This window comes from Falco punctatus (assembly GCF_963210335.1).
Source record: "Falco punctatus genome assembly, chromosome: 3".
Classification (NCBI taxonomy): Eukaryota; Metazoa; Chordata; class Aves; order Falconiformes; family Falconidae; genus Falco; species Falco punctatus.
Window position 1 is genome coordinate 53,198,813 of NC_137582.1, and position 27,955 is coordinate 53,226,767.

A 27,955-nucleotide genomic window follows, 5' to 3' on the forward strand; every position below is an offset into this window, starting at 1 on the left:
GCCAGGCGAAGCTAACTGAAGGCCAGGGTCTTAAGGCGAATCAGGCTCTACCGGTTCAAACAAAAAAATGAAGCGCTGCAGCCATTTTCCCTCTGCCCCCACCGAGTCTGTGTGATGGAGTTTGGTGCAGTGCCGTGTGTTTGTGGTGCAACTATCAGCTGAGCCAGCCTGCAACACCAACGTGCCACGGGACGCTGCAGCACGCAGCTGAGAACGTTATCACCGGCTATCACAGGTTACCACACTGTGCCCTTTGCCCAAGGAACACTTTCAACCCACCTCTTGCTGTCCCAGCACACCGGGCCTGGGATGCAGTTGTTTGTAATAAATCCATAGGGATCAAACCACCACGGGTTGCTCGCATGACTAGAGGCGGGCATGGCTGCGGTCGCAGCCATTCCAGCATTTCTTAAGCCCAGACGAATGTGCAAGTGTCCCACTGCAACTGCCCGATGGTTACACCTCTCCCTACCCGCTTGCCACCTATGGTATCTGTCGGTGACCTCAAGAAGTGAATGCCTTACCCTTTGCAACAAGGTCATCGAATGCCCTGATTAGTTCGAATTGGTGAGAAACTGGAAGGGTTTCTGAAAAAGAATTCTTGCATTCGAATGTAAACAAATATTGGAAACGTATCTACCAATCCACTTGATCTCCCTCTTCTGGTCTTTATGAATGGCAGATAAAAAAAGTCACAAGACGGTAATAATTGTTTCTGAACCAAAGCATGAAATAAAAATCCCTTGGGACAGAAACACTGCTCCCTGCTGAGGCCAAAAGGTCTTCCAGTGCGGGGCATTTCCTTGGAAAGCAACCTCGTCTCCGGATTTATTATTTCTGCTCTCATTCACCTGACAGCGCTCCGAAACCCAGCGGAGACGGGTGCGCACGTGCGGCCCGCAACAAACCCGCGCGACCCTCCCGCGACACGGGCCCGGCCGAGCGGCACAAGTGCCGCCCGCGCCCCCCCCCGCCGGCCCGCCGCGTTCCCCGCTCCCCGGGCCGCCACCGCCCGCCGGCCCGGGCCCCCCCCGCGCGGTCCCTGCGCGGCCGCTGCGCGCGTTCTGCCCCGCGGAGCGCGGGAGGCGGCGGCGGGGCGGCGCCCGGAGCTGCAGGCCGGGGCAGGCCGGGCGCGGGCGGCGCTGGGCTGGGCCTCCCGGGCGGGTCCCCGCGCACGGCCGGCGCCGCGGCGGGGCGGGGCGGGGCGGGGCGGGGCGGGCAGCGCATCGCCGCGCAGGTGGGCGGGCAAGGCAGGGCGGGGGGCTGTCCCAGCGCCGTGCCCGGGACAGGCATTACCCAAAAGCGAGGGGGGGAAAAAAAAAGAAAAAGTAATTAAAGTCGCCGCGCTGCTGCACGCGGTCCCACCCTCCCCACCGGCCGGCTGCTCTGGCAGACAGGAGGGGACAGAGGGAGACGGCCTGCCGCGGAGACACGCCACCGCCGCGCACTCGCTCGCTCGCCGTGGCAGCACCGACGGCGGCGGCTCCCCCCTTCCCGCGCACCCCCGCGCGCCATGGCCCCCGCAGCCCCCCGCCTCGTCCTCGGCCTCCTGGTGAGTGAGGGACGGGGGGAGTGAGTGGGGGGGCGGCGGTGCGCGGCCGCGCAGCCCGCTCACGCACCTGGCCGTGCCGCAGCGCCGTTGCTGGCTTCGCCGCGGTCGCGCAGCGCGGAGGAGGAACTTTGCGGGAGCCGCTCGCCGGCTCCCCGTTCTCGGTGGGCTTTCCCCCGGCGAGGAGCGCGCTCGGGGGCGGGCGCAGGAGCGGCCGGCAGCCCGTACCGCGCGTGGGGAGCGCGGTGGCTGCGCGGCCCCGGGGCGCATCCCGGGGGGCAGGGGGCAGGGGGGTTCGGCGGCTGGGCTGGCGGCCGCGGGGTGCCGCGGTGGAGGCGAGCTCGGGTCGGTAAAGCCGGTTCTGGTTGTCCATTGGAAAAGTGAAGCCGCGGTTCATTGTGCTGAAATCCTGCTCCTCTGCCCCCCGACGGCTGTCCCTTTTCCGTGGGGAAGGGATGTGCGTGTGCTGTGGAGCGGCTCTGGAGGAGCTGGCTGTGCCTGGACCAGCTCCAGCGCTTTCCTTTACCTTCGATTTACCGTGTGCGTGGCTATCGGCCGCGGAGAGGCCGTTCGGGAGCTCGCTCGCTCTCTTTTTCTTTTCAAGTGGATGAGGGAAAGTGATTTGACTTCTTTTTTCTACCCCTTGTATTCCCTGTTACCATTGCGTTTACAAAAAGGGAGCAGATGATCCTTTGAGCCTCAAAGAAAAATACTCGGTAGTGTTGAAGCACTGAATTTATTATTTTTGTATTAATTATATGTGTACGTTTTGATGAAGGTTGTTACTATTCCAGACACTATACGTGTCTGCCTTTGCTAGGATATTAATAATAAAAGCCAAAGAAACCCAAGCGAGTTTATTCATACATCTAACTTAAAAAAAAAAAAAAAAAAAGTAAAAGGAATTCTCCTGTCTAGTAGAAAAAAAAACCAAAAACCAACAACCTGCCAGCAGCCAGAAAGCTGCTGAAGTATCTTCTTTGTACAAAGTGAAAGGACATCTTAGCTTATTTTTTCCTTATATCTTGATATCCAATAATAACTCCCACTTACATGTGTTTAGCTCCTCAGTAGTTCTTTGTGCTGACATCAGACTTGCTTGGCATTACTATTTCAAAATTAGATGTCATTGATTCTTAAAATATCTTAGAACAATGTAATAAGAAGGTGGGATTTTAATAACTTTAATACAGTGTCTAACAGGAAAGTGTTTTATTAAGTATCTGTTAATAAGGAAAGTGTCTGCTAATTCATAAGGAGGGGTGTATAAATTGTTTTTATATATATATTTATATCTATGTGTACATGCAAGGAGCAGTATTAAGAGCTTTTACGATGCAGAGTGTTTAAATTACTTTAATGCAGTGGTAAAATTCTAGATTTCAACTTTTATTTTTTGCTCTGATCAGTTTTTCTAAAGGTTCCTAATGTCTTAAAAATTTGAAAGTATTTTTATTTAAATATTTTCTTAATAAGAATCACAAGTAATTTTCAGAGTTCCCATTAACTATTTACTTCTTTATACCTTTGGAATTAAAGGTATGTGCAAAATAAAAATTACTTTCATTTTTGCTAGACTTTCATCCTGAAAGAATAAATGTACTTAAAAGGGTGAATACATTTATTTACATTTCTCTATTTCTTTGTTAAATTGGTTGTGTGATTTTTGAAGTACAGTTTTAAACATCTGGATACAAACTAGGCAAGATAGTTAAATAAACACACACGTATATATCATCTGAGGTCAGGACTGGATTGTTCTGTGCTGAGGAAAATCTTTGTACGTCCATATGATTCTTTGTATAAAAATGTCTGGTTATCTACTACTCATCTGAATTTTGAGGAGGACCCCGTTTTGAAAGTAGTTATATGGGAGTGGACTGCTGTGATACACAATGTTTTATTTATGTCATATCTAATTGCTGAAGCTAGATTTAATTAGTTTGTTGAGAATGTACTTTGAAGATGCAAAGTGATATGTAAGTACAAGTGTCGTCATGTGGTTTTAATAAGACACTTGTCCCTTTAATGTTAAGCATCACTACAGTTCTGCCAATCTGAGTGTTGATGGACTGAAACTTGATACTTGGAGACCTTGGATCTAAATTGTCCAAGAATGCTACTGGAGGGAGTGTGTGGCAAACCTACGTTTTATCTTTCCACTTCTAAAGTAATAGCGTAGGTGAAATCTTCTAGTTGAAGGACACTTCTGCTGTTAATGTCAGTACTGCCATGATTTTAGGAAAAAAACCCCTACAAGCTATGGGCAGATCCAGGAGCAGCAGTCAGATCTGGTTTCCAGTTTGAAGCTTTACACGCTATGCTACCTGAATTTTTAGCTGAAGAGTGCTTTCTGTGCTTTTCACTGGCTTGTCTTAAAAAAACAATCCAAAAGCAGCTTCACTGTCTGTAGCGATTATTCAAAGTACTATGTAATTATTTTTTTTCCTGATTTCTTAATTTGTTTTCTAGGTACTGAGTTTGTGCTGTGAAGCTTGCAAGAAAGTAATTTTTCATGTTCCTTCTGAACTAGAGGCCGACGCATTAGTTGGCAGAGGTGAGAAACTGTGAGACGCCTATCTTGATACAACATTGCACCTTTGCTGGAGATGCTGTTCACAGTGAAGGAGAATTTTCTTTTTTTTCTTTTTTTTTTTTTTTTTTTCTCCGATGGAATGAATGGATGACTAGATAGCCAGTTAAAGAACTGGATCAGCCTTTTTATGAAGGATATGCCCTATGTTTGTTACGGATTTGAGCACTGACTGTGCTTACAATTAACTTACGTGTAAACAGCTGTTGTCAAGTTGCGGTAATTATTTTAAAACTAGAATGGCAGAGTTTGGTGTTTTCAAAATTTGGAATCTAGGGCTTAGTATTTAAGTAATTGGCTTGATATTCCAAAGTGCACCCATAACCCACATAATCATATGAAGAAGGCAGTAACTCATTTGAATAATGGGAATGAAAAAAAAGAAGACAAAACCCACACAACCAACTACCCAGAAGCTGCTGCTCTGTGAAACACGGATGTGACTGTTCGGATGTGACTGTTCGGCAGTGCTGGGGCATTCAGGGCATGCAAGGGGATGGGTTGCAAAGGTGTCCTGCATGCATACTCGGTTCAGAGAGTGCTCCTTTCTGGCTGGACGATTGGTCTTGTTTTAGGGCAGTGCCCAGGTAACTGAGAGGAATAGAGGAGACTGGAAAACACCCCACTCCCTTTTTTTTTTTTTTTTTTTTCTTCGTGTTTTTTTTCCCTTTTTCTCCAGACCAGTCTTTAAAAGGCAGCTTTTAAAAGGTGTGCCATAAGAGCTGCTACAGGTTTCGGTGCTGCCTGAGACTGAGTTTGAGGATTCTGAGGTGCCCTGTGTGAGTCCTAGGTCAACAGAGGAATATGCTCCAAATTTGCAATCCTAGTCTACGTTCCTAGAAAGAATAAATAAAGTGGATTGGTAGTTCATCACAGTACAAGTGCTTAGAAAATCTAGCTTTAAAAATAAAGGTTCATTGACCTTAATGTTAAATTTTAAAATTAAAAAGGTTGCTATAGCTGTTTTAAGTATTTAGCGTGTTCTCAGAGACTTCAGCATTTGTCTGTGTAAATAAACTTGATTTATATAAAAACAAAACTTCATGTTATTACGGTGCTATGAAAGAAATTGCATAACATGGAACTTAAACTTTTTTCCCCAAAACATTTAACAAAACCTTTATAGCTCAAATGGCATTGCTTGAACATTTATTGAGAAAGTGTAATATATTTTGCATTGATACACGGGTCCTACCTTGACAATAAAGTAGAGTAGGGATTTTCCTGCTTGCTCTGAGGTTTTCTGTATTTCTGACATGCAATGTGTACAAGAGGTTGTAAAGAAAAAGGATCCCACAAATACAGGGCTAACTGAACATAATGTTGACTCACATAGCCATCAGAAACAAAGTTTCTAGTCTGGTCTGGTATTTTTGGAAATGCAGTGCTGTAATGTGCATCAGTATGAGATGCCTTTAAGTGAGGCAGTGATACTCTCTTCAATATTAAATTTTCATTGCACAGATTGGCGAGGGAGAGGAATCACTGCTGCAGTACTATAAAAATTCTAGGAAATGTTTAACTGAGTAGTTAAAAGAAAGACTTAAGAAGGAAGAAATCACATCATATCCAAAATGATGCTTCCTATCTTGCATTCCTGAAAGCAAAATGAAATATAGTTTATTGAAAATATCATCTACATATGGGGTGAAATTTGGAATTTATTCTGGGAATTTTGCAATCAGCTTTTATAGATCAAGGTCCCATCTACTATGACATCATCGAAGGAATATTGAAAAGTTTTGGTTTTGAGAATGTGACACTGACACCTATTGTACTCCGCAATGTTCATTTGTCTACAGTTTAGGTCTCTGGCCTTCATCTTTTTTTTAGGATGCCAGTGCCAAGTCGTTCTTACTTAGTGCTGTGGTCCTACTGCAGTTCATTCTGAGTATCCTGATTTTGCTTTTTCTCCAGCTGTAGTGCTGAATTACTTGCTGATGAACCAAGTTTATTGAAGTGCATTGAAGTTTATTTTAGCCATAAGTGATAGCAAATGCACCAAAAAATACCTGAGTAATATGCTGAAATTGCCTGGCACTTCCTATGAACTGCATAGAACTCTATCATGTACATCTAAAAAATTGTTAATTATTTGTTCTAGAGTTAGTCTTTATCTGTCCCATCTGTCTGCCTCATAATTTAGAGGCCTTTGTCCTCCCAAGACTGTTAAATCACATACTACCAGTCAGTACTTTCCTCCTGAGGGCAAAACTTCCAAGATGTAATATCTCCATTGGGCATTTACACTTAATCATCTTCACTGATTTTGTGGGTCATAGAGCACAAGGCAAACGTAATAGCTGCTGATACAATAATGACCGTGTCTGCAGTGCTTTTTGCATTTGAATGTATTAGTTCATCTCTGATGCTTCAATATTTTTACCAGTGTAATAAGCTTCTTGATAAAAGATATCCATGAAGCATGCATGTCCTTTGGGAAATGCTTATGAACAGAAGAACAGAAATTAGTGTAAACCCGGTTAAATCTCAGTGCATAAATGGGTTCTAGAATTTATATTTGTGATGCTTAAATACTGAATGACCAAGTTTTTGAAGACTCTATGAGTCAGTAAATACAGTTTTTACTTAGGGAATGTTTTTTTAGTTTTGTTTTGTGAAGGTTATTACTGTTAGGCTGTGTGAGTTGTTGTCTGAATATTTTTTTTCTTACAGTTGATTTGAAAGAATGCCTTCAGTCTGCAGAGTTTGTCAGTTCCAGTGATGGGAACTTCAAAATTCTGGAGGATGGTTCTGTGTACACAACATCTGCTGTTTCCTTGTCTGCTGAGAAAAAGACTTTTACCATATTGCTTAAAGACGTTGAAGAACAAATACAAAAAGAAATACATGTTAGTTTGGTGGAAGAAGATAAAAAGGTGAGCTTGTAATTTCAAGATACCTTACTTACTTAAAGGTACTGTTTCATAGAGTACAGTTTCATGCTGGGTAACTGTAGTTGAATTTTGGAATTCAAGTCATAGGGGCAAAGCACTCTGTAGAATATAATTTTATTTAGCAGTTGTTGATTACTGCTGCTTCAGGTCAGCAGAATTCCTTTCTGAAATGGGAGGTGCTAGCAAGGAGCTTCACCAGGAATGTCAAGAATCTTAAAAGCTATGTTCGAGGAATTAAAGCAGATTTTATTTGTGTGAAGTATTACAATGAATGAAAAAACTCTTGGAATAGTATCACAGGTATAATCAAAAATGAAGACCGTGGAAAAAACAAAATGCTCAGTAGGAAAATGAAGGGAGGGAAAAAAAGGTGGAAATGTGGGACAGTAGTTAAGGAAAAATATACACAGTTAAGAATGTATGCATATATTCTTAGCTGTCTCTTTGTCTCCTAGACCCAGACACAGAAGACCAGGCATGCTAGAGATACAGTCCTCAAGCGAACCAAAAGAAGGTGGGGCCCTATTCCATCCGTTATGATAGAGAACTCGCTGGGACCTTTTCCACTACAAATACAGCAGGTATATTTTATATGAAACCTAATTTTATGACACAAGCTGGTATTTTGTGTGTCTTTTATCATAAAAGAAGAACAAACATGATCTCTCTCGTATTCCCTACTGATGCCATTCCTGCTGTTATTCCTCTGTCTTGTTCTGTCCTGTTCATTTTGTGTCTTGTGATCTTGTAGATGAAATAAATTGTGATTGTAGTTGTTGGGATGAACTGGAAATGTGCACAAGTTGTAAAAAAGAGAGAGGCATACTATGAGAAGAGACCTCTTTGGCCCAGAAATCAGTGAAGTGCATAATTAAAAAACTAACCAACAACTCCCCACAAAACATTGTCTAGAAAGAGGTTTTGTAGACACAGAGTGAGAGAAATCTTACCTGCATGTCTACATCCTTTCTGGAGCTCAAGGTGTATACTTGTAGCATTGAGGACTGAATGTGGCCTATATTACTAGGAAAAGTACTTATTGTAAGAAAACAGGTAGGCGTCAAAGAGAAATGCAAGAACTAAAGTTATCATAGATCCATCTAGCCTTCACTAGATTACAGGGTGGCTGGTGGCACATGTGTAGAGACAAGTGTAATAACAGAGTCTGTGCAGAGCAGTCATTCTTCTACTAATCTTGCCTTCCTAACTTCTGGCATTCAGTAGGGAAAGAAAGTACTTGGGGAGGAGAGTGTTTATAAATAGATAACTGCTAATGTTACCTCCTTGGTGCTTGTAATGAGATGCAGAGAGGCTATCTGAATTGGCATGTCTATGGAGTATACTCTAGGTGGTATTTTTTCTGTATTTTCTGTCCTTCTTCTTTTGCTTTACTTTTTCTTTTCTAGTTGGAAACCGCATTCTCGATGAGTGCACTACAAACAAATTCTCTTGAACAGGGACAGAAATAATAAACCATGAATGTGCCTAGTATGTGCACTATTCCAGAGAGATTAGATTTCAAAATAAATTATTTTCTGCACACCATAATTTCTTTAGTTGTTCGATAGCCCTAAACATTTCAGAGTTTGAATTAACTAACCCTTCTCATGTACTCACAGTATAAAGGAAGGCAGTTCTACTGTGAGTTTAAGCTGTTAAAGAAGTAGAAGTAAATCAAGTTTTGTTTTGTTTTCTTTTTTTTTAAGAGTTCCTGCTTGTGCTAAATAAGATCATGAAAAGGGGAGAAATATATTAAAATGCTGATGCTGTTTTTCCTTGGGTGTAAAAACATGTTCTTTATAGGTCCAGTCAGACACAGCTCAGAACTACACCATTTATTATTCTGCAAGTGGACCGGGAATTGATCAAGATCCAAAGGGTTTGTTTTACATAGAAAGAGAAACTGGAAATATCTTTGCTACTCGTGCAGTAGACCGTGAACAATATCCAAGCTTTCAGGTACAAGCCTAAATTGTGTAAATATAATTAAATCCTTTTTTTTTTTTTTCCCGTTATGCATATATTTGAAAGCTGAGTTACAGGGGTAACTGGGAGCAGACAAGATCTGGAATCAGCTACGTGGTCTGAGTAATACTTTTGGTGTTGTAGAGATGAAATCAATGACAAATAAATAAATAGGTGGTCATCTAGATCTTGAGAGTAGTTTTGCTTTTCACTGCTTTGATTCTAGTTACAGCATAAATGTAGTGAGCTATTTGATTTGCATCACTTTTGGGCAGAGTTTGAAGTTATCCCAGATTTTTTTTTTTTTTGGGAAAACTGAAAGGGTCTGTGTAAAAACAAAATAATGAGAAAGTCTAGAAGGCTGTGGCTTTTTGAGCCTCTCAAGCTGTTCAGTTTTGGTGTTTCGTTAACAAGGTACACTGCTCTCTCTACTGGCTGAGAAGTATAAGGCGACAGTTAGAAACAAACAGGTAATTTGTAGTACCTATTACTGCATTTCATTAGATCATGTTGTAACGGACAAATAGTTTTGCTGCTGTTCTTGGTTTTGTTCTAAATGGCAACATTTACCCCTAAATTTTTGGTAAGGCTGGGATTGCCTCATAGACACCTGGAAAAGATGTGTTTAAGAGCTTTGGAAAAAGTGTTTGGTCATGTTGGGGGGAAAAAAAAGTGATTCAAATACATGTAGTGCACAGAACGGAAAGGGGTAAGATTAGAAAGCATTTAAAAGTTTTGTGTTGCCATCATTGTAAGCTATCAGGCACTTCCCCTTCCGTGTGGCTGAAGAGCCTGGTCTTGAGAATGGCATGCTTTGCAAGCTGTATTTCATTTTATTGACTCCTCCATTGAACATGGAGTGTAATAATACTGAGTATTGCTTAGGTATGAAGTGAGTTACTGAATTTATGTCTTACAGATCATTTGCTTTGCAACCACTCCAGATGGTTATTCACCAGAGGTACCACTTGTTCATACAATCAGGATAGAGGATGATAATGATAATGCGCCATATTTTACACAGGACCTTTTTGAGTTTTCTGTCCCTGAAAATTCCAAACCTGGTAAGAATTGGTTTAGGTCAGCGAACACAGTTACCGCTCCTCAGCTCAGAGTATGTACCGGTATGACTAGGTGTAATCCTGCCCTTTAATCAGTTTCGGTGGGATTTCCTAAGCAGTATTTCTTAACGCCAAAGGCTGAGTTAGCAGAGCAGCTCAAGATTTCTTAATGGTTAGAAATTTCCAAATGCCATCTCAATCATTGTGAAAAGTATTGTTTAAAAAGCTTTTAAAAGCTGAGATGATTCAGTGTTCCTAGAACGGTGTAAGAGCTTCAGAACATAATTGTTTTCATTTTACCCAAAAATTGCCTGTTTCCATAAAATGTATTGATTGACAGAAAAGCAGTTTTGAACAGATTAGTTTCCTAATCAACTAAATTGGTGGTGGTGTAAAATGCCTTTGACTAAGCTTACAGTGTTTGTCTGAGCTGATGAGCTAAGGTAGGACTTTTTCTGAGAGAGGGTGGGGGAGTGTGGAGAAAGTCCGTACCTGTAAAAGGCATGGATTTGCCTGTTACTGACTTCCTGTGTCTGTGTAGCAGAAGAGGACAAAAGCAGGGAGAAGGGTGGGCCCTAGAGAATAAGGAATGCAGACGCCATGGTTTGCCATTCCTTGCTCATCTCCTTGGCTGGGGTATAAAGTGGGGAAAGTCTAACTTGCTTCACAAAAAGGGAAGCCAGATGTCTTCCCTTCCACCCCCAAACACTAGTTGCATTTCATTCTCTGAGCTGCTCTGCTTCTTACCAGGTGAGTTACTGATTTAAAGTGAAGTTTCAAAACCACTGGGGCTATAGGCATGAGGTACAGCAGCTCTCCCCAAAGGCAGTACTGCAGTTTGAACCATGTCAGGAAGCACTGAACCTCCCCCTCCATCCCCCTGCAGCTCCTCTTCAGGTGTGTTTGGGATGCTCAATTAGAAGTCACTGTCAAAAACACTAACTGAAAACTAAACTTTTAGTATTTATTTTGATTATGCTTTATGACAGCTGCAATAATTACAACGTTGTCTAAGGGAAAAAATAGCCAGAGGATTAAAATAGACAATTTTATGCTATTACTGTATCTTTGCAATTATAGAAGTATTTTACTATATTTACTGTGGTTTTAATATTATTTTCTTTTAGAACTAAACGACCAAATAACTATTATCATGTATCTAAAATAGAAATACCTGTTCAAATAACTTTTGATTATTTACAGATTTTGCTGAAACTAAAAATTGATGTATTGTGTTAACAGGTGTAGTTGTTGGAAAATTGACTGCAGAGGACAGAGACGAGCCGTATACTCTGCATACTACACTGAAATACCGCATCGTGTCACAAAATCCACCAGTAACCCCAGCATTTTCTTTACATGGTGACACAGGCGTCATTGCTGTTTTACTACCGCAGCTCGACAGAGAGGTGATGTTTCCTGAAGCATCTTTAGCTGTCATGTAGTGCACACAGATAGCTTCTTAACTGTGAATTGCTGGCACAGGAATCACCAGTTAAATAATTTCTGTTACCCACTATTTTTTCCCCTCTCTAAGGAGCTTCTGAAGCTTTCCAGAGGCCTGTAATGGGTCCAAAGAGTTTCTGCATAGGTCCACCATATTCTAGCTAATCTTGGCAGGGGACCTTCCACTGCTCTCCTGTTTGACCTGTGGATTGAAAATCCTAGGGATTTTTATTTTTTCTCTTTTCATGAATCCCATGAGCCACTGTTTTCTCCTAATCAAGATCCATTGGCGGTGCTTCTTGCTGCTTTATAAGGAAGAAGAACCAGCTTTTCTGGAAGTAGTCAGTCATCCTGTACTCAACAGAAATATCTTCAATATCTGAAGCCTAAACAGTAATATAACATTTCGTAAAGTTAAAGTGCAAACCATTTATCAGCTAGCTTTCAAGTAAATCAGATGCAGGAGGTTTTAGTTTTTATTTTATTTGGAGGGCTTTTTTAGTTACAATGTCATGTGAGAGATTGTTTATGCTAGAAAAAACTGATTGGCATGTGTAATTCAAAATAATATTGCTAGCATAAGACAGTCGTTCTAGAAAAAAACACTGCTACAGGCATATCTTTTTTGAAGATAAAAATAATTATATTTTGGCGTATATTCTGTTGCTTCATGGCTGAAAATCTACATTAGCAGTGTGTTGCAAAATTGTGCACTTCCAGGTATGCTGCTCGACTTTTTTAGCAAGAGAAGAATGCAGCAACTGTGAGAATTACCATGACTACTAATGAAAGAATCACAGTGGCTATTGAAGGAATGAAAGCCTGAAAAACGAGTCCACCGCCTGTCTTTTAAAGATAAACTTAAGCAGTGGATCAGATTTCTTTCCTCCACCTGTGAAACCTAAATGCTACTTCCAGGCATTCGGAACTGGAGTTACTGTCTTGATTGACAAACTCCCTTGTTTTCTGTCTGGTACCCCTGGTCCCCACCTCTTGGGTTTGTTCAGGTATTAATAAGGCTAAAAGAAGCCTTCTGCTGCTTAACTCAAGTCAGGGGTTTAAATGGTCTGCAGTGATCCCTTTGGAACTGATAAGGGCACTGACTCCTTCGGTGCCAGACTGTATGGAATGGCAGGCACTGCCTTCTCACTTACAGCCCAGACAAAGGCTGATTGCAGCACCATTTCTGGTCATCCTCACTGAAATAAGAGGCATGCACTGGAACACTTTATCAGCTGGAAACCCAGGGGAATACCCTGCCGCTCCAAAGGGGAAACATAGATAGCAGATGAAGGTGCATCATTTATATCTTACAAAACTTCAGATGTTGGAAAATAATGCTGACATTGTGAGGAGCTTTATTTGATACAGGGTATAATGTACACATTGCTAACTGGTGCTGAACTCAGTGCTGCTTAGCCACTGAGAAGTATTTTGCCTCATTTTGTAGGGGAGTTTATTTAGTTCTGTTCTTGTGTGTAACTATGGGATTAAAATAGTCAGTATGTCAAACTTCTGTATGCTTTTATTCATCTTTTCAGCTGGTACCCAGTTACACTTTGTTAGTTGAAGTGAGAGATATGGCAGGTCAGCCTTTTGGTTTGTGCACTACAGGAACAGCTGTCATTAGAATTGAAGATACAAATGACAACGCACCATCCTTTAAACAGACACAAGTAAGTCTTCACAAACAAAATGTCTGTAAAAACATAAAAAAAAATAGTAATTATGTTTGCCCCCCCTTACTAATTTCCTGATGGGCTGTCCCTCAGATATGAAGCCTAAAGCCCTCAGATGGTTAATGCCAGTACAGACATTTGAAAATGCTCTGTTGGTTGTTCTGCTGTTTGGTAATTAGACTTACTGGTGTATTAGTTGTTTTAAGTCATTTGCCTTATGTCCACTGGGCATGTAAGTTGACTTGACTTATTCATTCACTTCTGCTGCAATGTATAGTCTTAGAAATCCCATGATTTAACCATTTTTCAGGGAGGGGACAGATTCACTCCTAAGCATTGTCGTGACCTTGTTATAATTTGCCCAGCTTTTGATACTTCTGTGTTGCAAATGAAAATGTTAGTATCAGTGAAACAGATGCAGGGATTTTCACTGAGATTTTTCTGTGCTTTTCCAATGTTTTTGTTCTGCAAAAATATTATTTAAACCACTTCTTGTTCACCAATAGCTATAACTTAGCCTAAGGTCATTGCTTATTGCAGCCATCTGTATGATTCATGACAGATTGTCTTATACAGCTCAAGTACCACAGGAGATTTTTTGATGTGAAATTTATGAAAAGTAATTCATTATCCATGAGGAATATGTGTCCTTTCTGCTCACTGCTGTAGAATATCATCAGTAATACTAATTCAGAGTCACTCTTATCTGTGCTTCTTGAGCTTGTACAGAATAACGCAGCTGTTTAAAAGGATAAAATAAGAAAAAATCCTTTCATCCTTTGCCATCTAAGTAGAGTTGTATTTCACCCTTCTTGGCTTTTCTTCACGTTCTTGTGGTTTGTTTATATATCTATATATTTAATTTACCCCAATGCCTTTTGAAATGCTCAGCTTGATCATGTTATACAGAAATTAGCATCTATAGCTGATATAACAGAGGCAAACCGTTGTTAATATATCTTTCCTGGAAGGTGAATTCCAGACTTAATTATGTCAGTGGTAGTTTTAGTGTATGAAGGAGCTGAGATTGCAACTGTGCTGGCGGGAAAGGTTTACTGTTTCACTTAGGATGTAAGGGAGGAGTGGGGGAAATATGGTAATTCATGAAAACAAAATAAATCATTACAGCAGCTTGGTAAATTGACCCCTTGGGCTTAAGTAGACTTACTTAAATAGTGTTCTCCATTTCTGCATCATGGAATAGTACTCTGATTTAAATGGATTTTTTTTTTTCATATTCCAAGTATGAAACGCGAGTAGAAGAAAACAGAGTGAATGTAGAAATACTGAGAGTCTCTGTTGTTGATCTTGATGAACCTGGTTCACCTGGCTCAGGAGCAGTGTATGAAATTATAAGAGGAAATGATGATCGGTCCTTTGAAATTACAACAGACAGAAACACAAATGAAGGAATACTGTGTGTTGTTAAGGTAAGTAAAAATGGAACTGGTAGAGGAAAATTTGCTTGTCTTCAGGTGTTGCTTCTAAAACCAATAATCTAGAACTCAGATATTCTTTGAATAAAAATACCAGGCAAATCATGCTTTCTTGTCCATCTGAACTCTCTTCTAGAGCAGATTGCATAATGCACTGCAATTGGGGCTCATGTGTGGTACATAACCTACAAAACTCTTCTTCCAGACTACTCCTCAGTTTTGGGTGTGCAGAATTCAAGGAATTCCATTTGGTTTGTCATTCCAGAAGAGCTTTGTGCTTTTGCCTGGTTTTACAGTTGGAGTTGTTCAGACTTAGGGATGTAACTGAGGAATCCTTCATGGCTGGGTTTTTAACAGAAATGGGAGTGTGGCAAAGGAGGAGTGTGTGTGAGCATCTCTTCCAGTCTTGTTCTCTCTCTGGGAGCTGATTAAACTTAATAACTCGGCATAAAACTCTCCAGGTTTTATTTTGCGGGATAGTGACTTCAGGTTTGCTTTTCTGGGGTGTGGGGGAGTCTGCATACACATAAGACTGTGTGTTAGTTTAGTTACTTGTCATACCCAGAACTTCACAGAAGTGAAGTTAAAGGACTGCTGTACATGTACTCCAGCATGTCCCTTTGCCTCTTCATCCATCTTTTTTTTGTTACCTGTTAAAAGTGCAATAACAGGTAACTTGTAAGGAGCAAAGAGTAGTATTAAAATTTGAAGATACAAATCATAAGGGAAGAGATGCCAGTAAATTTTTTTAAATTTATTATGTTCTTTGTTGCTGGTAATCATTAGAGCTTTTTCTAAAGCTCTGACCCCAGTTGAAATTTCTTGTATTTAGTGTAATGCTGTAGTAGACTAGAGACTATAATGACTTGACAATATAAATACCTCTATTAAAGGCATACAATGGTCTTGGAGAAGTTGTCTGAAGCATAAATGGTAGATACTTCCTGATCAACCCCACAAGTTCGCATGTGTTTGCAATGGGTGAAGTCTTGCTAGGAAATAAACGTAGGCGCTACCAAGAAGTGTGCTTGAATTGAGCTGGAAAGGAAATCTATGTAACCTAAAATAATGGCCAACTAAATATGGGAGGAGAAAATTGACCGCCACATTTAATTCTTGTCGCAGTTCAAATTGTTCATCTAAAATTTTACAGTGGTGCTACTCACCTTATTAGGGGTAGTTCCTCAGGTTCTTTTCTTCCACTGACTTAGAACTTAACATAATTATTTTTTTAAGTTGTGTCCCTTTACTATGTCTCAAGCTGGATATTCCACAAGGGTAGCTGACTTCTTTTATAAATAATGTGGTACAGTTTTATCTATTTAACAACTGGGCAGTGAAAACAATACCAAGTTTTGCATTGGTTTGAAGGAAAAACACCTCACCTTTGTTACAGGGATTGGACTATGAAAGCGCCAAGCAAAGGATCCTTGTGATTGCAGTCAACAATGAGGCACCCTACATGCTGGCACCACATTCACAACAACTTTCCCAGAGCACCAGCTCCGTTACAGTGCATGTCCTGGATATGGATGAGGGGCCAGTGTTTAAACCCTGTCACTTACGCCTAGATGTTAAAGAATGTGAGGATATTGGGACAAATATTGGGAGATACATAGCAGAAGATCCAGAAACTGGAAATAGTGAAGGCATACGGTATGAAACAATGTTATCTACTAGTTTTATTTGGACCACAGCATAGGTGGCATACTGGAAGGGAGAAACTCATTTAGTTTCAGGAGGATCAGTTGTTGATGCTTTGTGTGTGTGTGCGTGCACACTTGTATGAATGCATGTATCTATGTATGTGCATGTATGTATATGAATGTGTGTGTATGTGTGAGATCTAAACAAATTATTCTTGACAGGTACCGGATACCACCTGGCCAATGCAATTGGATCAGCATAGATGAAAATTCGGGTGAAGTCAGAACCGTTAAAGTCTTGGACCGAGATGTAGGAGAAATGAGACGAGGCCAATGCAATATCACAGTCCTTGCAATAGACAGAAGTGAGTACTAAAAGTTGTCAGTGTTCTTTGAGGTCTATAACAGATGTTTGTGTGCAAATTCAGTGTGGGGACAGCTATACTGGCTCAGACCAGAGGCCCACATAGTCCATTGTCTTGTCTTTGCAATAGTTCTATCAAATACTTAGGGAGTATTATATCAAATTGATCAAAATATCAAAAATATTTGGGAGTATTATATCAAATACTTAGGGAGCAGGGAAAGCATTTAAGTAATTGGGGCAAATTCTCAATGCTTTCAAAGGTTGTCTGCTGCCATTTAAAAGCCCTTGGTAAGTTTAAATTGAGAGATTTGCCTGTGGTTTGTATTCCTTTTATTTCCTGACTCTTTTCTCTACAGTGGTAGCACCTGGCGGCTGTGAAGTTCACAACAAAGAAAGCAGAGAGAACTTCTTGATTGACCTTGCAACACTTACCATTTCCTCCTCTGTTTGACTTCTTGTTGTCTTGCTTTTGGAAACCCTTAACTTAAAAGGACCTCCAAGAAAAGATGTATTGATTGCTGTTATGTTATTATGCTCTTATTCTTAGTCACTGAAGTTGTCTAATGGTGTTCACACAATGTGTTGCTCAGGTGTTGAGCTCTTACAAATTACTCTGATTGTAAAGGAATAGTTGTACATCCAGATTCTCATTCTAAAATAGGTTTTGGTTCTGAGTTAATGTGATCATCTATTCTTTCTGATTAATTTGGGTATATGCATTTATTGTAGGAAAAGACATAGTTTTGCCTCAACATCGTCTAGCCAATAAGATGAAATACACCTTTCACTTCCCAAATGCTAAATGTAGCAAATGGATTATCAAAGAACGTTAAGCTTATAGATCACACTTTTTATTCTGAAATATGTATCTTGCATTAAAAAGGAAAAGCGGACTGCCTTTATAAATCCAATGGCAGGATTTAGTTTGAGCCCTTATGTGCTTAAACATCAGTGGGAATAAAGAGCAGAGCTTTGGAAGTTGCTTTACAGCTAAAAATTCTCTGTCCAAAGCTTGCATATTAAAAATAAATGTAAATAATATGAATTTAAAGTGTTTAGAATTGTTGCATGTAAAATAAACGCGATGTATACATGTGCAATCAGGTATCTCTGGAGAAAGTTTTAAAAAGTAGCCTTGATGTAATTTCACTGGAATTACAAGAATTGACCATTCCTGTATTGGAAAAAATATAATTAGGAGGCAGAGCCCATTCACTCCTTGCATGTAGACTTTGGTGACTTAGTATGTGTCTCTGATGAATCCTGCTGCCACATGGTGACTCAGTGCGAAAAGGACAGAAAGCAGCCCACTGTTTCTGAAAGTTGTTTTTGTTCCTAAGGGAAGTGAGGGTGGGGAAAGTGTAATTTATTTTCTCCTTCCAGAAGTAAAAAGGCTGGAGACCTTCACTTTCTGCTTTTGACTCTGTCTGATTCAGTGTCCTTTACCCCTGATTTATGGGCTCTTGCTCCTCTCATCCTCCTGTTGGAACAGTATCTGTACCTGCACAGATACACATGCTTAACAAAATACATTGCACTTGCAGAATGTGGAGCTTTGGGAGCTGTTGATCCATTCTACAACCAGCCAAGCAAAGAGAAGCAGCCAAGCGAAAGCTATGAGAAATCCTTCTTTCTTTTTGGCCAGATCAGCAGCTGCTTTCCACCTTACTTCTAAACTTGAATATTACAGTTGATGATATTTCATTATGAAAGTTTGGACTAGAAATAAATATGTAAATGTTAGAAGTAAGTGCTAAAAGTAGTTATTTTTGTCTCATAGATGGCAAAACAGGCACTGGAACAATTCAGGTTTTCATCATGCCTGGGAACAAGAATTACCCACGAATCACTAAAACTGACTATATAATGTGCAGAGACAGAAAACCGATCTGCCTTACTGCACAGGATGGTGATGAGTCTCCTTACAGCACACCTTTTGTATATCGCATAACAGACCGTAGCTTGGCTTCCATGTGGAAGATAACTCGACACAATGGTATGTTAAGACTTCCTCCTCCTCACTTACCTGCAGGTTGCCAGGGGATGTCTTGCTGGCTCTCCCTTGGGTGGACTGTAAGAATAGGTTGGATGAATGTATGTTTGGAATTGGTGTAGCCGGTGGGGCTAACAGGGTAGCCCTGATGATCTCCAGTGGCTCCTTTCATGTACTGTCAGAAATAAAAGGGAACAGCTGAAGTATTCTTTATCTTAACTGGCCTGCGTTTGAAACAGTTTGCAGAAGTTAAGAAGGTGGCATTGTTGGCATCACGAAAGCCGAGGGAAGGATATTATAGTCTGCTGCTTAAAGCATAAACAAGAGTCTGTTCCCAGCATCCTTGGGTCAGCAATCAGCTGCTGTCTGAAATTCTGATGTAAGAAGATTAGGTGGGAGAACAAAAACCAGTGTAATGCATTGCATCAGCACCTCTGGAAAGGAAGTATACACTCATAATTCATAAGGAATTTAGGAGTGAAATGTCTAATACATCAAAGAAAAATACAACTCTCTTTAGGCTGCTATTATGGTGGAGAACTGGAAAACTGAAACTACCTAAATTACTAGAAGCTGACTAAAAAAATCCTGGCAGTTCTTTTTCTTAGTACTGCTGTCAGCCAGCACATTTGTGAAAGAAAACATTACTGTCTCCCTTAATATATTTATGTTATTTTTTTATAAATTTGATAGAAGGAGAGAATTTATTACCAAAGGAATCACTGTTTCCTAAAATTTGCTGATACAAAAAGTTGTCGCCAACGGTGGTTTCCTGGTGGGTGCCAGATGATGGCGACAAGAGCAGCACTTACATTTACTACTATGTTGTCATGAATTAGCCTGAAAAGAGTCTGATTCTGAAATGTTCTATCCAACATTCACTAATGAAAGGCAAAAGACAGCAAAGTCTGAAAGTGAAGACATTGAAGAGTGTCAAGGTTTATATTAGTCAAACTGGAAAAATACTCTGGGTGGTACCTGTAGTTTCATATACCTCATCGTAAAGCAGCCATTATATGCATCAGTGTCTATCTTGTGTGTATTTTTTACAAATTATTTCTTTCATCCTTTAAAACCCATGGTCACTAATCATTGCCACTAAGCAAGGCAGCAGACTAAATGGATTTTTCCTCCCACTGGATATAGCCATTCCCACTGAACATAGCAGTAGAGCAAAGAGTAGAAGAGGTATAAATTAAGTTTAGGATTAATTATTCCAGTCACAGTACCAGAACTCCTTATTATAAATGTCAGTTCGGTTGATGATCTTTACCAGTAAGCCCAACTAATGTCATCTATTGTAATGAACTGAATCCACTTCAGAGTTTCAAATCATATGTTGTCAGAAGGCTGTATAAGAATTGAAAAAGCAACCCTAACATTTAAAAGGTGCTGAAAGTAGAAATCCTTCCAAAGTGTAGTTTTGTGTCAGCACATTTAGGATATCTTTAAACTAGCTAATGCAGATCTGGTAGCAGTGTAGCTGTAACAGATGGGAAGATTGTGATTGTGATCATGTTCGTGACAATAGAGTTTCAAGTATTGTTAACATGGGATATGGTTTTGTCTTTTTTTACAGATAATTCTGTGTATCTTTCACCAAAGGGTGATATTCCATTTGGAACATATGATATTCCTGTAAGTGTGATTGATAATGGAGGAAAGGTAGGAGAGAACCAAGTGAGGGTTAACCTCTGCGACTGCGTCACTCCAACGGAATGCAATATCCAGGGCCGTGGTCTTTCTGGCGGGAGCGTTACCCTTGGCATATGGGCTATCCTTGCAATGATTTTAGGATCGCTATTACTGCTGCGTAAGTACACTTTTTTTTTTTTAAGACAAAGTACAAACCACTTAGTTAGCTGAGAGAACCTGATTCAAACTATATTCAAACATTTCTTTTTTTATTTAGGCAGTTATACAGCCCTCGTCACTGTCTTCAATATACCTGCTCTATTTATATCAGTATCACAGGTTTCTTATTCTCATCTTGTCCTATAGTTACTGTGTATGGATTTTTGTTTATTCTTTTAAGTACATTTTATGTAAGATACTCTGTGTGTTCATGTTAGCGAGGCCAAAAAACCTGCACTGCGTTGTTGAACTGAAAGAGGATTTGTAGTGCTTATCAGATCTTGCCTTGAGGTGAGTATAGTGAAGTTTGTGAGTTTAGTGCTGGCTTTGGGATGCACATTTCAGTGTGTGGGAATGCTGAAATCAGTTTCCTAGAGCTTTTTTGTGGCTTTTCTTGTGTCATGGATTAAAACACGGAGTATCAAAGATACTGGATTTCAGAAGGGATATTATAAGAGCCAGTGTAATGTTGAAGCACAGGTTGGATACTTCCACAATAGACCAAACCCTTGAATACATGTGTTACTGGCGTTGCCCAAAGCCTTAAGAGATTCTTAGCAGGTTAATATTGCTGTTAACCAACGAGGTGGTGACAGTGGTACGTAATAGCAAAGCCAGGTCATTATTTTTACCAGAATCAGACATAGTCTGACCAAGAATGTCTTTAAAAATCACCAGACGACACGCTACAGTAACAAATACTTCAGAATTAGGGTTTTATTTCCTTTCTTTTCCATTTTTTTCTGGTAACGATCAATCTGTGTTGCTCCTGTTGAGTCTCAGCTAGCTGTCCTTACTCAGGTAGATGGAAAACTGGGACATGCACATGTTTTGAAGATGAGATAGATCCATGTTTTGTCTATACACAGCAGGTACCCAAATTCATGATACGGTCCAGGGGTGGAACTTTCAGATGTGGGGATGCTCAGTAGGGGGACTGTGTGAAATGTCAGCTAGCTTTTTGCCACTACCCTTTGACTTAATGCATGCTGAAGAGACCCACTATTTTATTATGGCTAGATTTTACCCTGTGTATCCTCTACTCAGTGCTGTCATGAATGTCTTTCCATCTGTCAGCATCAGGAGGCAACCTGCTGGAACCACTGATGCAGATCTCACTGACAGCTGATAGCTGCAGAAGCTAAATGAGCTTGAAAGTAGCTCTTGGCCAATTTCTACAGAAGTTTGTGTGTTCAGAGACCAGATTGCTCAGTGGCCAGTTAGGCAGAACTGTTCTGTTCCTTGTGGGCTTCTGTACTTCTAAACTGTCAACTTGAAAAGAGAAGGAAGGAAGGAGATGGTTTTCTGAATGAAATTATTAGTCCTTTGTTTAGGAGAGGTATTAATTGCTCCTGATTCTTTTGTACAAAGCCATTTCTGACTGAGTCTCCAGTGACAACACAAAGCAGTGTTATAGGAGGAATAAGCTGAATACAAGGAATTAAGTAAGACTGTTCTGTAACATAAGGCTTGAAGTCCTCCAGGGTTTCACCGTCTTTTTCTGTGAAACGGAAGTTTCTGGTATTGGGACCTTTGCTTGCATTTTAGTTCCTTATGGTATAATTTGACATCCATGTGTTCATACATGAAAAATGTCATGTACAAGCTTGTTGTAGGCATAAGATAAAATTTTTCAGTTGGATTTAGTCTAAATTTTTTACTACTGTAAAATTTTGCAGTCCCAGTGTTTTCATGTGTTTTAGATGTTTTTTAGAAGAATGAACTATTTAAACAATGTAATGAAGACTTCTTATAGTGTGTATGTACAGTTTTGAGTATGGGCATTTTTGTAAATAAACTATTATTTCTAAACTGTACTTGATGCTTAAGGCATTTAAAAAGGCTAATACAACAAAATTCATTCTCAAATGAAAGTAGATACTGTTATGAGGTAAAGTTCATAGTATCTTCCTCACTTATTTCCTTTCCATAGTAATCCTGATCACAATTTGTGGCTGCTGTGGCTCAGGGGTAATGCACAGGCATGTGACTGATGATTGTGCCAATCACAATTTAATCATTTCAAATACAGAAGCTCCAGGAGAAGAAGTGATGGTAAGTTGTCTGTTTACTTCAGTGTAGAAACTTGCAATTAAGATATCCATAGCATTTCAGCTTGAGGACAGGACCACCTGCAAGTAAATGATTTAGTAAAAGAAATAAGTAATAAGCACAGGGATCATTAGATGTGCTTTGCTATTTAAAAAGAATTTTTAAATTCTTACTTTAGGCAGAGTTGGTAGTACCATATATATTTAAATGTATTTTGTAGTTGTTAGCCTGACTGCCTCTAAATCTGCCAGACTTTTAACTGTTTGATTGGAACTTCCAGGTGAACATTTTAATCACTTAAGTCATTTTCAACAATAAGATTAGGTGGAAATTTACTATTTTGCCTAGGTTCAATGTATGTTTGTGGCAAAACATTGCTTTTCCTTGGAGAACGGTTTTTAAACTTAGCAGTCATTGTAAATTGCAGGTGCAATTTCTGCCCTTCCCCTGAAAAATGACCCCAAATACAGCTGATTTTTGAGACAGTGGGAAAAACTTAATTGAACAGTCCATGTTTATGAAATATATTCTTGTTTCTGGCATCTAAACTTTTTTAAGATTCAGTCTACCATGAACATAGTCCATTCCAGGACTGTGTTCATGCACGAGGATTTAGCTCTTCAGAATCTTCCCCTCCTCCTCTGTCCCTCACCCCCTGACTTTGCTGTCCCTAAGAAAGAGATTAATTTACAAACCACTGAGTTAAATTAAAAACCATTGAACCATTACTTCACCTTGAAAACCAAGAAATCCTAATGGTGACAAGCGTTACATTTCTTGTTGCCTATGAAACATAATTTAGTGCTATTATAAACTGATAATGTAGTTTTTAATTTGTGGTCCCATACTATTTTTCCATATTCTACTCAGTATACAGACTTAATGTATGAACAAACAGAATGAAACTTATGCTTAAGACTGTATATCTGGCTTAATGGGTTACAGGTTGACTTTGAAAACTAAACATTATTTTTATGTGATAATTTAAGAAACTAGCATATGGATTATAGTACAGCTTTCATTGGGATAAAGAATCAGCTTTTGGATCTCATATCATATTTAAATGCAGTTTTATTTTTTTTCCCCCTTGTCATAGTTCCCTTTCCAAAGACCACTTCCTGATCTTTATATACTAAGTACTAAGGATAGGTTTTTGTTCAAAATATCACAGTGCAAAGCTGGAGATTTTTCAGTATTGACAGTTCCTGATTGCTGTTTCATCTTCTGAATTTAAGAAAAAAAAAAAAATAAAAGGGAGGGGAGAAAAAACCCAACAGTAAAGTTATCTCCACTACTGCATCTTTTTATAGGATCACAATATAATTCCTCTACAAAATACAAGTGATCAAGGAGGATATGGAATAAAAACAGGAGATCAACAAACATTTGAAATGGTAAAAGGAAGAGGACATACCTTGGAATCAGTCAAGGGAGGTGGACATCAGACTCTGGGATCAGTCAAAGAAGGAGGAGGACAGCCTATGGTGGATACGTGTAGATACTCCTACTCAGAATGGCATAATTTCACACATCCTCGTTTAGGTGAAGTAAGTATTCTGAAACTGTTTTTTTGTGGGTGGTTTGTTTCTTTTTTTGAGTGTAGGTTGTGGTCAATATATACAGACTTGTCAAGGAAGACATGTATTTGTGCTAGAAAGGTGGCTTGCTTTTTTTTGGTTTTCTTTCATCTTTCCTCTCCTTTGCTCCCCTGCATCCCCTTAGGAATATTGCCCTTTCAAAAAGTCATCCTTTACATATTTTAGATGTAAGTGTAAATGACTTACTGTTCCTGGCTTAAACAATAGTCAGTATGCTATTTTTAACTGAGAACATTTACTCACTCAGAAGAATTAAGCAAGCTTTTGTGCGTTTTTCTGAGAATGTCTATCTATCTGCTTTCATTGTTAACTGCTTGCTTTGTACTAATTTAAACCTGAGACTTAACCTGGCAATGGTGCAGGAATGAATGTACAGCATTAGAAACATAGTTATCCATGTTTTGGAGATCAAAAACTTCACTACTTGCCTAACTAGTTATGTGTAAATCAGTCTCTTCATTTTGAATGGATTTTAGTTGCTTGACAGGTTATTTAAACAGGTTCTTCCTCTTTCATTGTTACATACATGATTAGTAGAAATGATTTATTTATTAAATACTTATATTTTGTAGTCTTAATGATATAGACCAATCATGTGCATTTTTTGTATATAGGAATCCATTAGAGGACACACTCTGATTAAAAATTAATCAATGAAAGGTAAATCAAAAAAAATATTTTTATGCAATATGTTTAGGATAACAATTTAAGAAAGTAATAAGATGTGTTCTCTTCCTATGCAGAAGGTGCACCTATGCAGACAGGATGAAGAACAGAAGCATTCTGAAGATTATCTTCTTTCGTATAACTATGAAGGAAAAGGATCCTTGGCTGGCTCTGTAGGCTGCTGCAGTGATCAGCATGAAGAAGAGGCACTTGACTTCTTAGATCAGCTGGAACCCAAGTTTAGGACATTAGCAGAAACATGCATAAAAAGATAAATGTGCCTTTCACAGTGCTGAAAAAAACTGTAAATAAGTGGCTTTCATACTTCTGTGATATTAAGTATTTTGGAATTGAGGGGGGCAGAGTTTTATCAAGATTAATATAGACTGATGAGAGTGTAACTCTTACTTTAAACTTACAACTTTTATCTCTGCTATACACATTCCATCAAAAATAAGAATTTTTTTTTTTCTTTAGACTGTGTTAATATAGTAATGCTAGTTTCTACTTAGATTATTTCCTATTCCTTGTGATTACTTAAAATGCAGAAGTTGGTGTTTCCTTTAATTAATTCAGCTTCAAAATTTTAATGTATTTGGCTTTGGAGAAGGAAAGTTTTTAACTCACTGTTTCTTTGTTTTCTTTTAAATCTGTAGAAATAAATCAAAAAAGATTACTGATGGATATCAAATACCTTGTTAATTTTTAACTTATATGAACTGAGATACAAAATACTTTTTCATTTTCACATAAAAATACTATGAATACATTAGAAAACTTTATATTTTGATTGAAAATTAAATATATATATTGTATATATGTAAAATAATATTCCAAAAATATATTTTTCTCCTCATGGGTTACCACCCATCAAACTTGCTATCCTAAGGGATTTATGGCATCACCACATAGGGTATCAGCATTGTATGCAAGTATATGTTTTTATTTTAAGGAAATAAAAGATGAAAAAAAATAACAATCAGATAATAGAGGTGACTGTCATAGTCCAAATGAGTGCAAGACAAATCTCATGTTTACTTGACATAAGTTTGTACCTCAGTTTCTTGTGAGTTTTAACATAGTATCATTGCAGAAATGATGAACATTGCCAAGAGTTTTGTCCAGTGTAGCTATCACTCTTTTTTACTTGCCTTGTTATGGACTTCATTAAACTGTTTCTTTCTGTAAGTAGAACTTGACAGAAGGCACAGCTCAAATGGATTGTTCGTACACTGCATTAGTAAAGTGTTTTAAATACAGCTTTATTTGAGATGCAAAATTACACTGGGATAAACTAATTGTTTTGAGTGTATTATGTGGTGGTTGCAGAGGTAAGCATTTACACAGATCTCTGGCAGAAATCATCTGAATCCTATTTGTTACTTTACTAGATTAAGCATACATATATACACTATATATATATATGTGTGTGTATATATATATGTATATCTGAAAGTCTGAAATACCTTTGGCAGATGACAGTAGTGAGACCTGGATGCTGCCATAAGCTATTTCTGGACTTCAGCCTCTGCTTCCCCTGTTTATGCTTTTTTTGATATTTGCACTAGTGGTTAAGTAATCTGTCTTCTGGGAATTCTCTTGTGCCTTAAAAACGTCTTCCTGCCTATAAGAAATATGTGCAATTACTTATTTCTGTTACTATAAGTCTGCTTTTAGGATTTGCTCTGTAAACATAGGCTTTAGGGAGATTTCTTTTTAAATTTACTATAGCTAATGATCAGTAAAAGGAATTACTGGTAACAACAGGGTCACTGCTCTAAGTTTCAGTTGCTGCTGGCTTCCACTGGTTGCAGTTCATCCCACGCAAATTATGGTCAGTGAAAATCCGTAACAGTATAAAAATTCAGCAGTTATAGTACTTTTAAACCCTTCTTTTTCACACTGTAAATGAGCTTCAGAATATTTCTTGGTAAGAACTAGCTGTGGTTAATAACTCTATAGACCAATGTTAAATGTATTTTAACATTTGAAAGTGGTGGTGAATTCATCCTGAACTAGATCCACTGCCAGTGGTAAGAGCAACAGTCACCAGTAGCAAAATACTAGATCAGAACCAAGGTGTTACGGACATACTTTATTTTAAAAATGCATGCTAACACTGCTCTTCTGAACACTACTCTTCTTTATTACTAACATAAATGAGTTTTGTTGTACATGGATAGGCCTGTAGCTGATATAAGTCAGGCTAACTCTGCTGGCACCCGTGGAGCTGTGCTGACTTAATGCCAGGTGAAGATCTCTCCCCTAATAATTCCCTTGCTTCTTTGTGTCTTGCTGTCTTGCATCTTTTAGTTACTCACTATACGCTTTTTAAGGTAATGTTACTGTCTTCCACCCCCCCCATTTGGTTGTTTGTGTTTTTGTTTTTTTTTAAATTATATAAAAATCCTATAGTTCAGCAGAACCTAGGATAAATAACAAAATGCACTCTTTGAAGATTACTTGGGGGGTGGTCTAGTGAAACCTCTGGAAATAACAGTTTCTTTCCTCATGAAATAGGAGTACTGTTCTAAAATAATAGACTGAATTTATTTGAGCTTTAATTGAGTTGGTGTTGGCTATTTTAAGTAGATGGTTGCCAACTTACCACCCCAGAGTTAAAATGATGACTTATTGAAATCATGTTTTTCAGTCTAATTTGCCTTAAAAATGTTACCATTTATTTATTTTACATTTCAACAAACAAATAATTAGTTACTTGCATTTTTTAAACAAAGCACAAACTTGGAATCACTTCTACTTGTTTGTCTCTGTTCTGAACCGAACCAGCAATTTCTGTAAAACCAAAAGTAGAAAGGTAACTGAGGTGCTTCAAAAAATGAACTGCAAAACATTATTTTCATTGTCTCTTCTGATCATGTGAATGAAACCTTTGTATTAATGATTAAGGTTTACAAATAGTAAGTACCAAATAACATTTGTGTAAAGCTTACAAATGAAATATTTCAAAATGTATAATTCACTTGTCGTTACCATCTTGAATCACCTAAAAATTGTGAAGATTTGTTCTCTTCAGCTAGGTAATTTGTGAACTAGCTGTGTCAACATTATCTTAACATCATGTTTTAGGTATATTTTGTACAACGGTGAGTAATAAATTTTTTGCAAAATAAAAAACTTCGACAAAACCTG

At 38.9% G+C, this 27,955-nt stretch overlaps 1 protein-coding gene across 2 annotated transcripts; it reads left to right on the forward strand.

Annotated features, from left to right (window-relative positions):
• The first annotated feature begins 33 nt into the window (after positions 1–33).
• On the forward strand, positions 34–27,955 carry LOC308060428 (desmocollin-2-like). Of its 2 annotated transcripts, XM_080379165.1 has the most exons (16): positions 34–1,552; positions 4,022–4,106; positions 6,819–7,021; positions 7,495–7,620; positions 8,843–8,998; positions 9,924–10,068; positions 11,308–11,474; positions 13,053–13,187; positions 14,435–14,620; positions 16,023–16,282; positions 16,495–16,637; positions 18,420–18,635; positions 20,212–20,445; positions 22,420–22,541; positions 23,849–24,085; positions 24,880–27,955. In XM_080379165.1, the coding sequence occupies exons 1-16, from the start codon at positions 1,514–1,516 to the stop codon at positions 25,075–25,077; spliced, it is 2,652 nt and encodes an 883-aa protein (XP_080235291.1). In that variant the 5' UTR covers positions 34–1,513; the 3' UTR covers positions 25,078–27,955. The 2 variants fall into 2 exon arrangements, with proteins under 2 accessions (XP_080235291.1, XP_080235290.1); XM_080379164.1 differs by lacking the exon at positions 24,880–27,955 and having other exon boundaries at positions 23,849–24,840.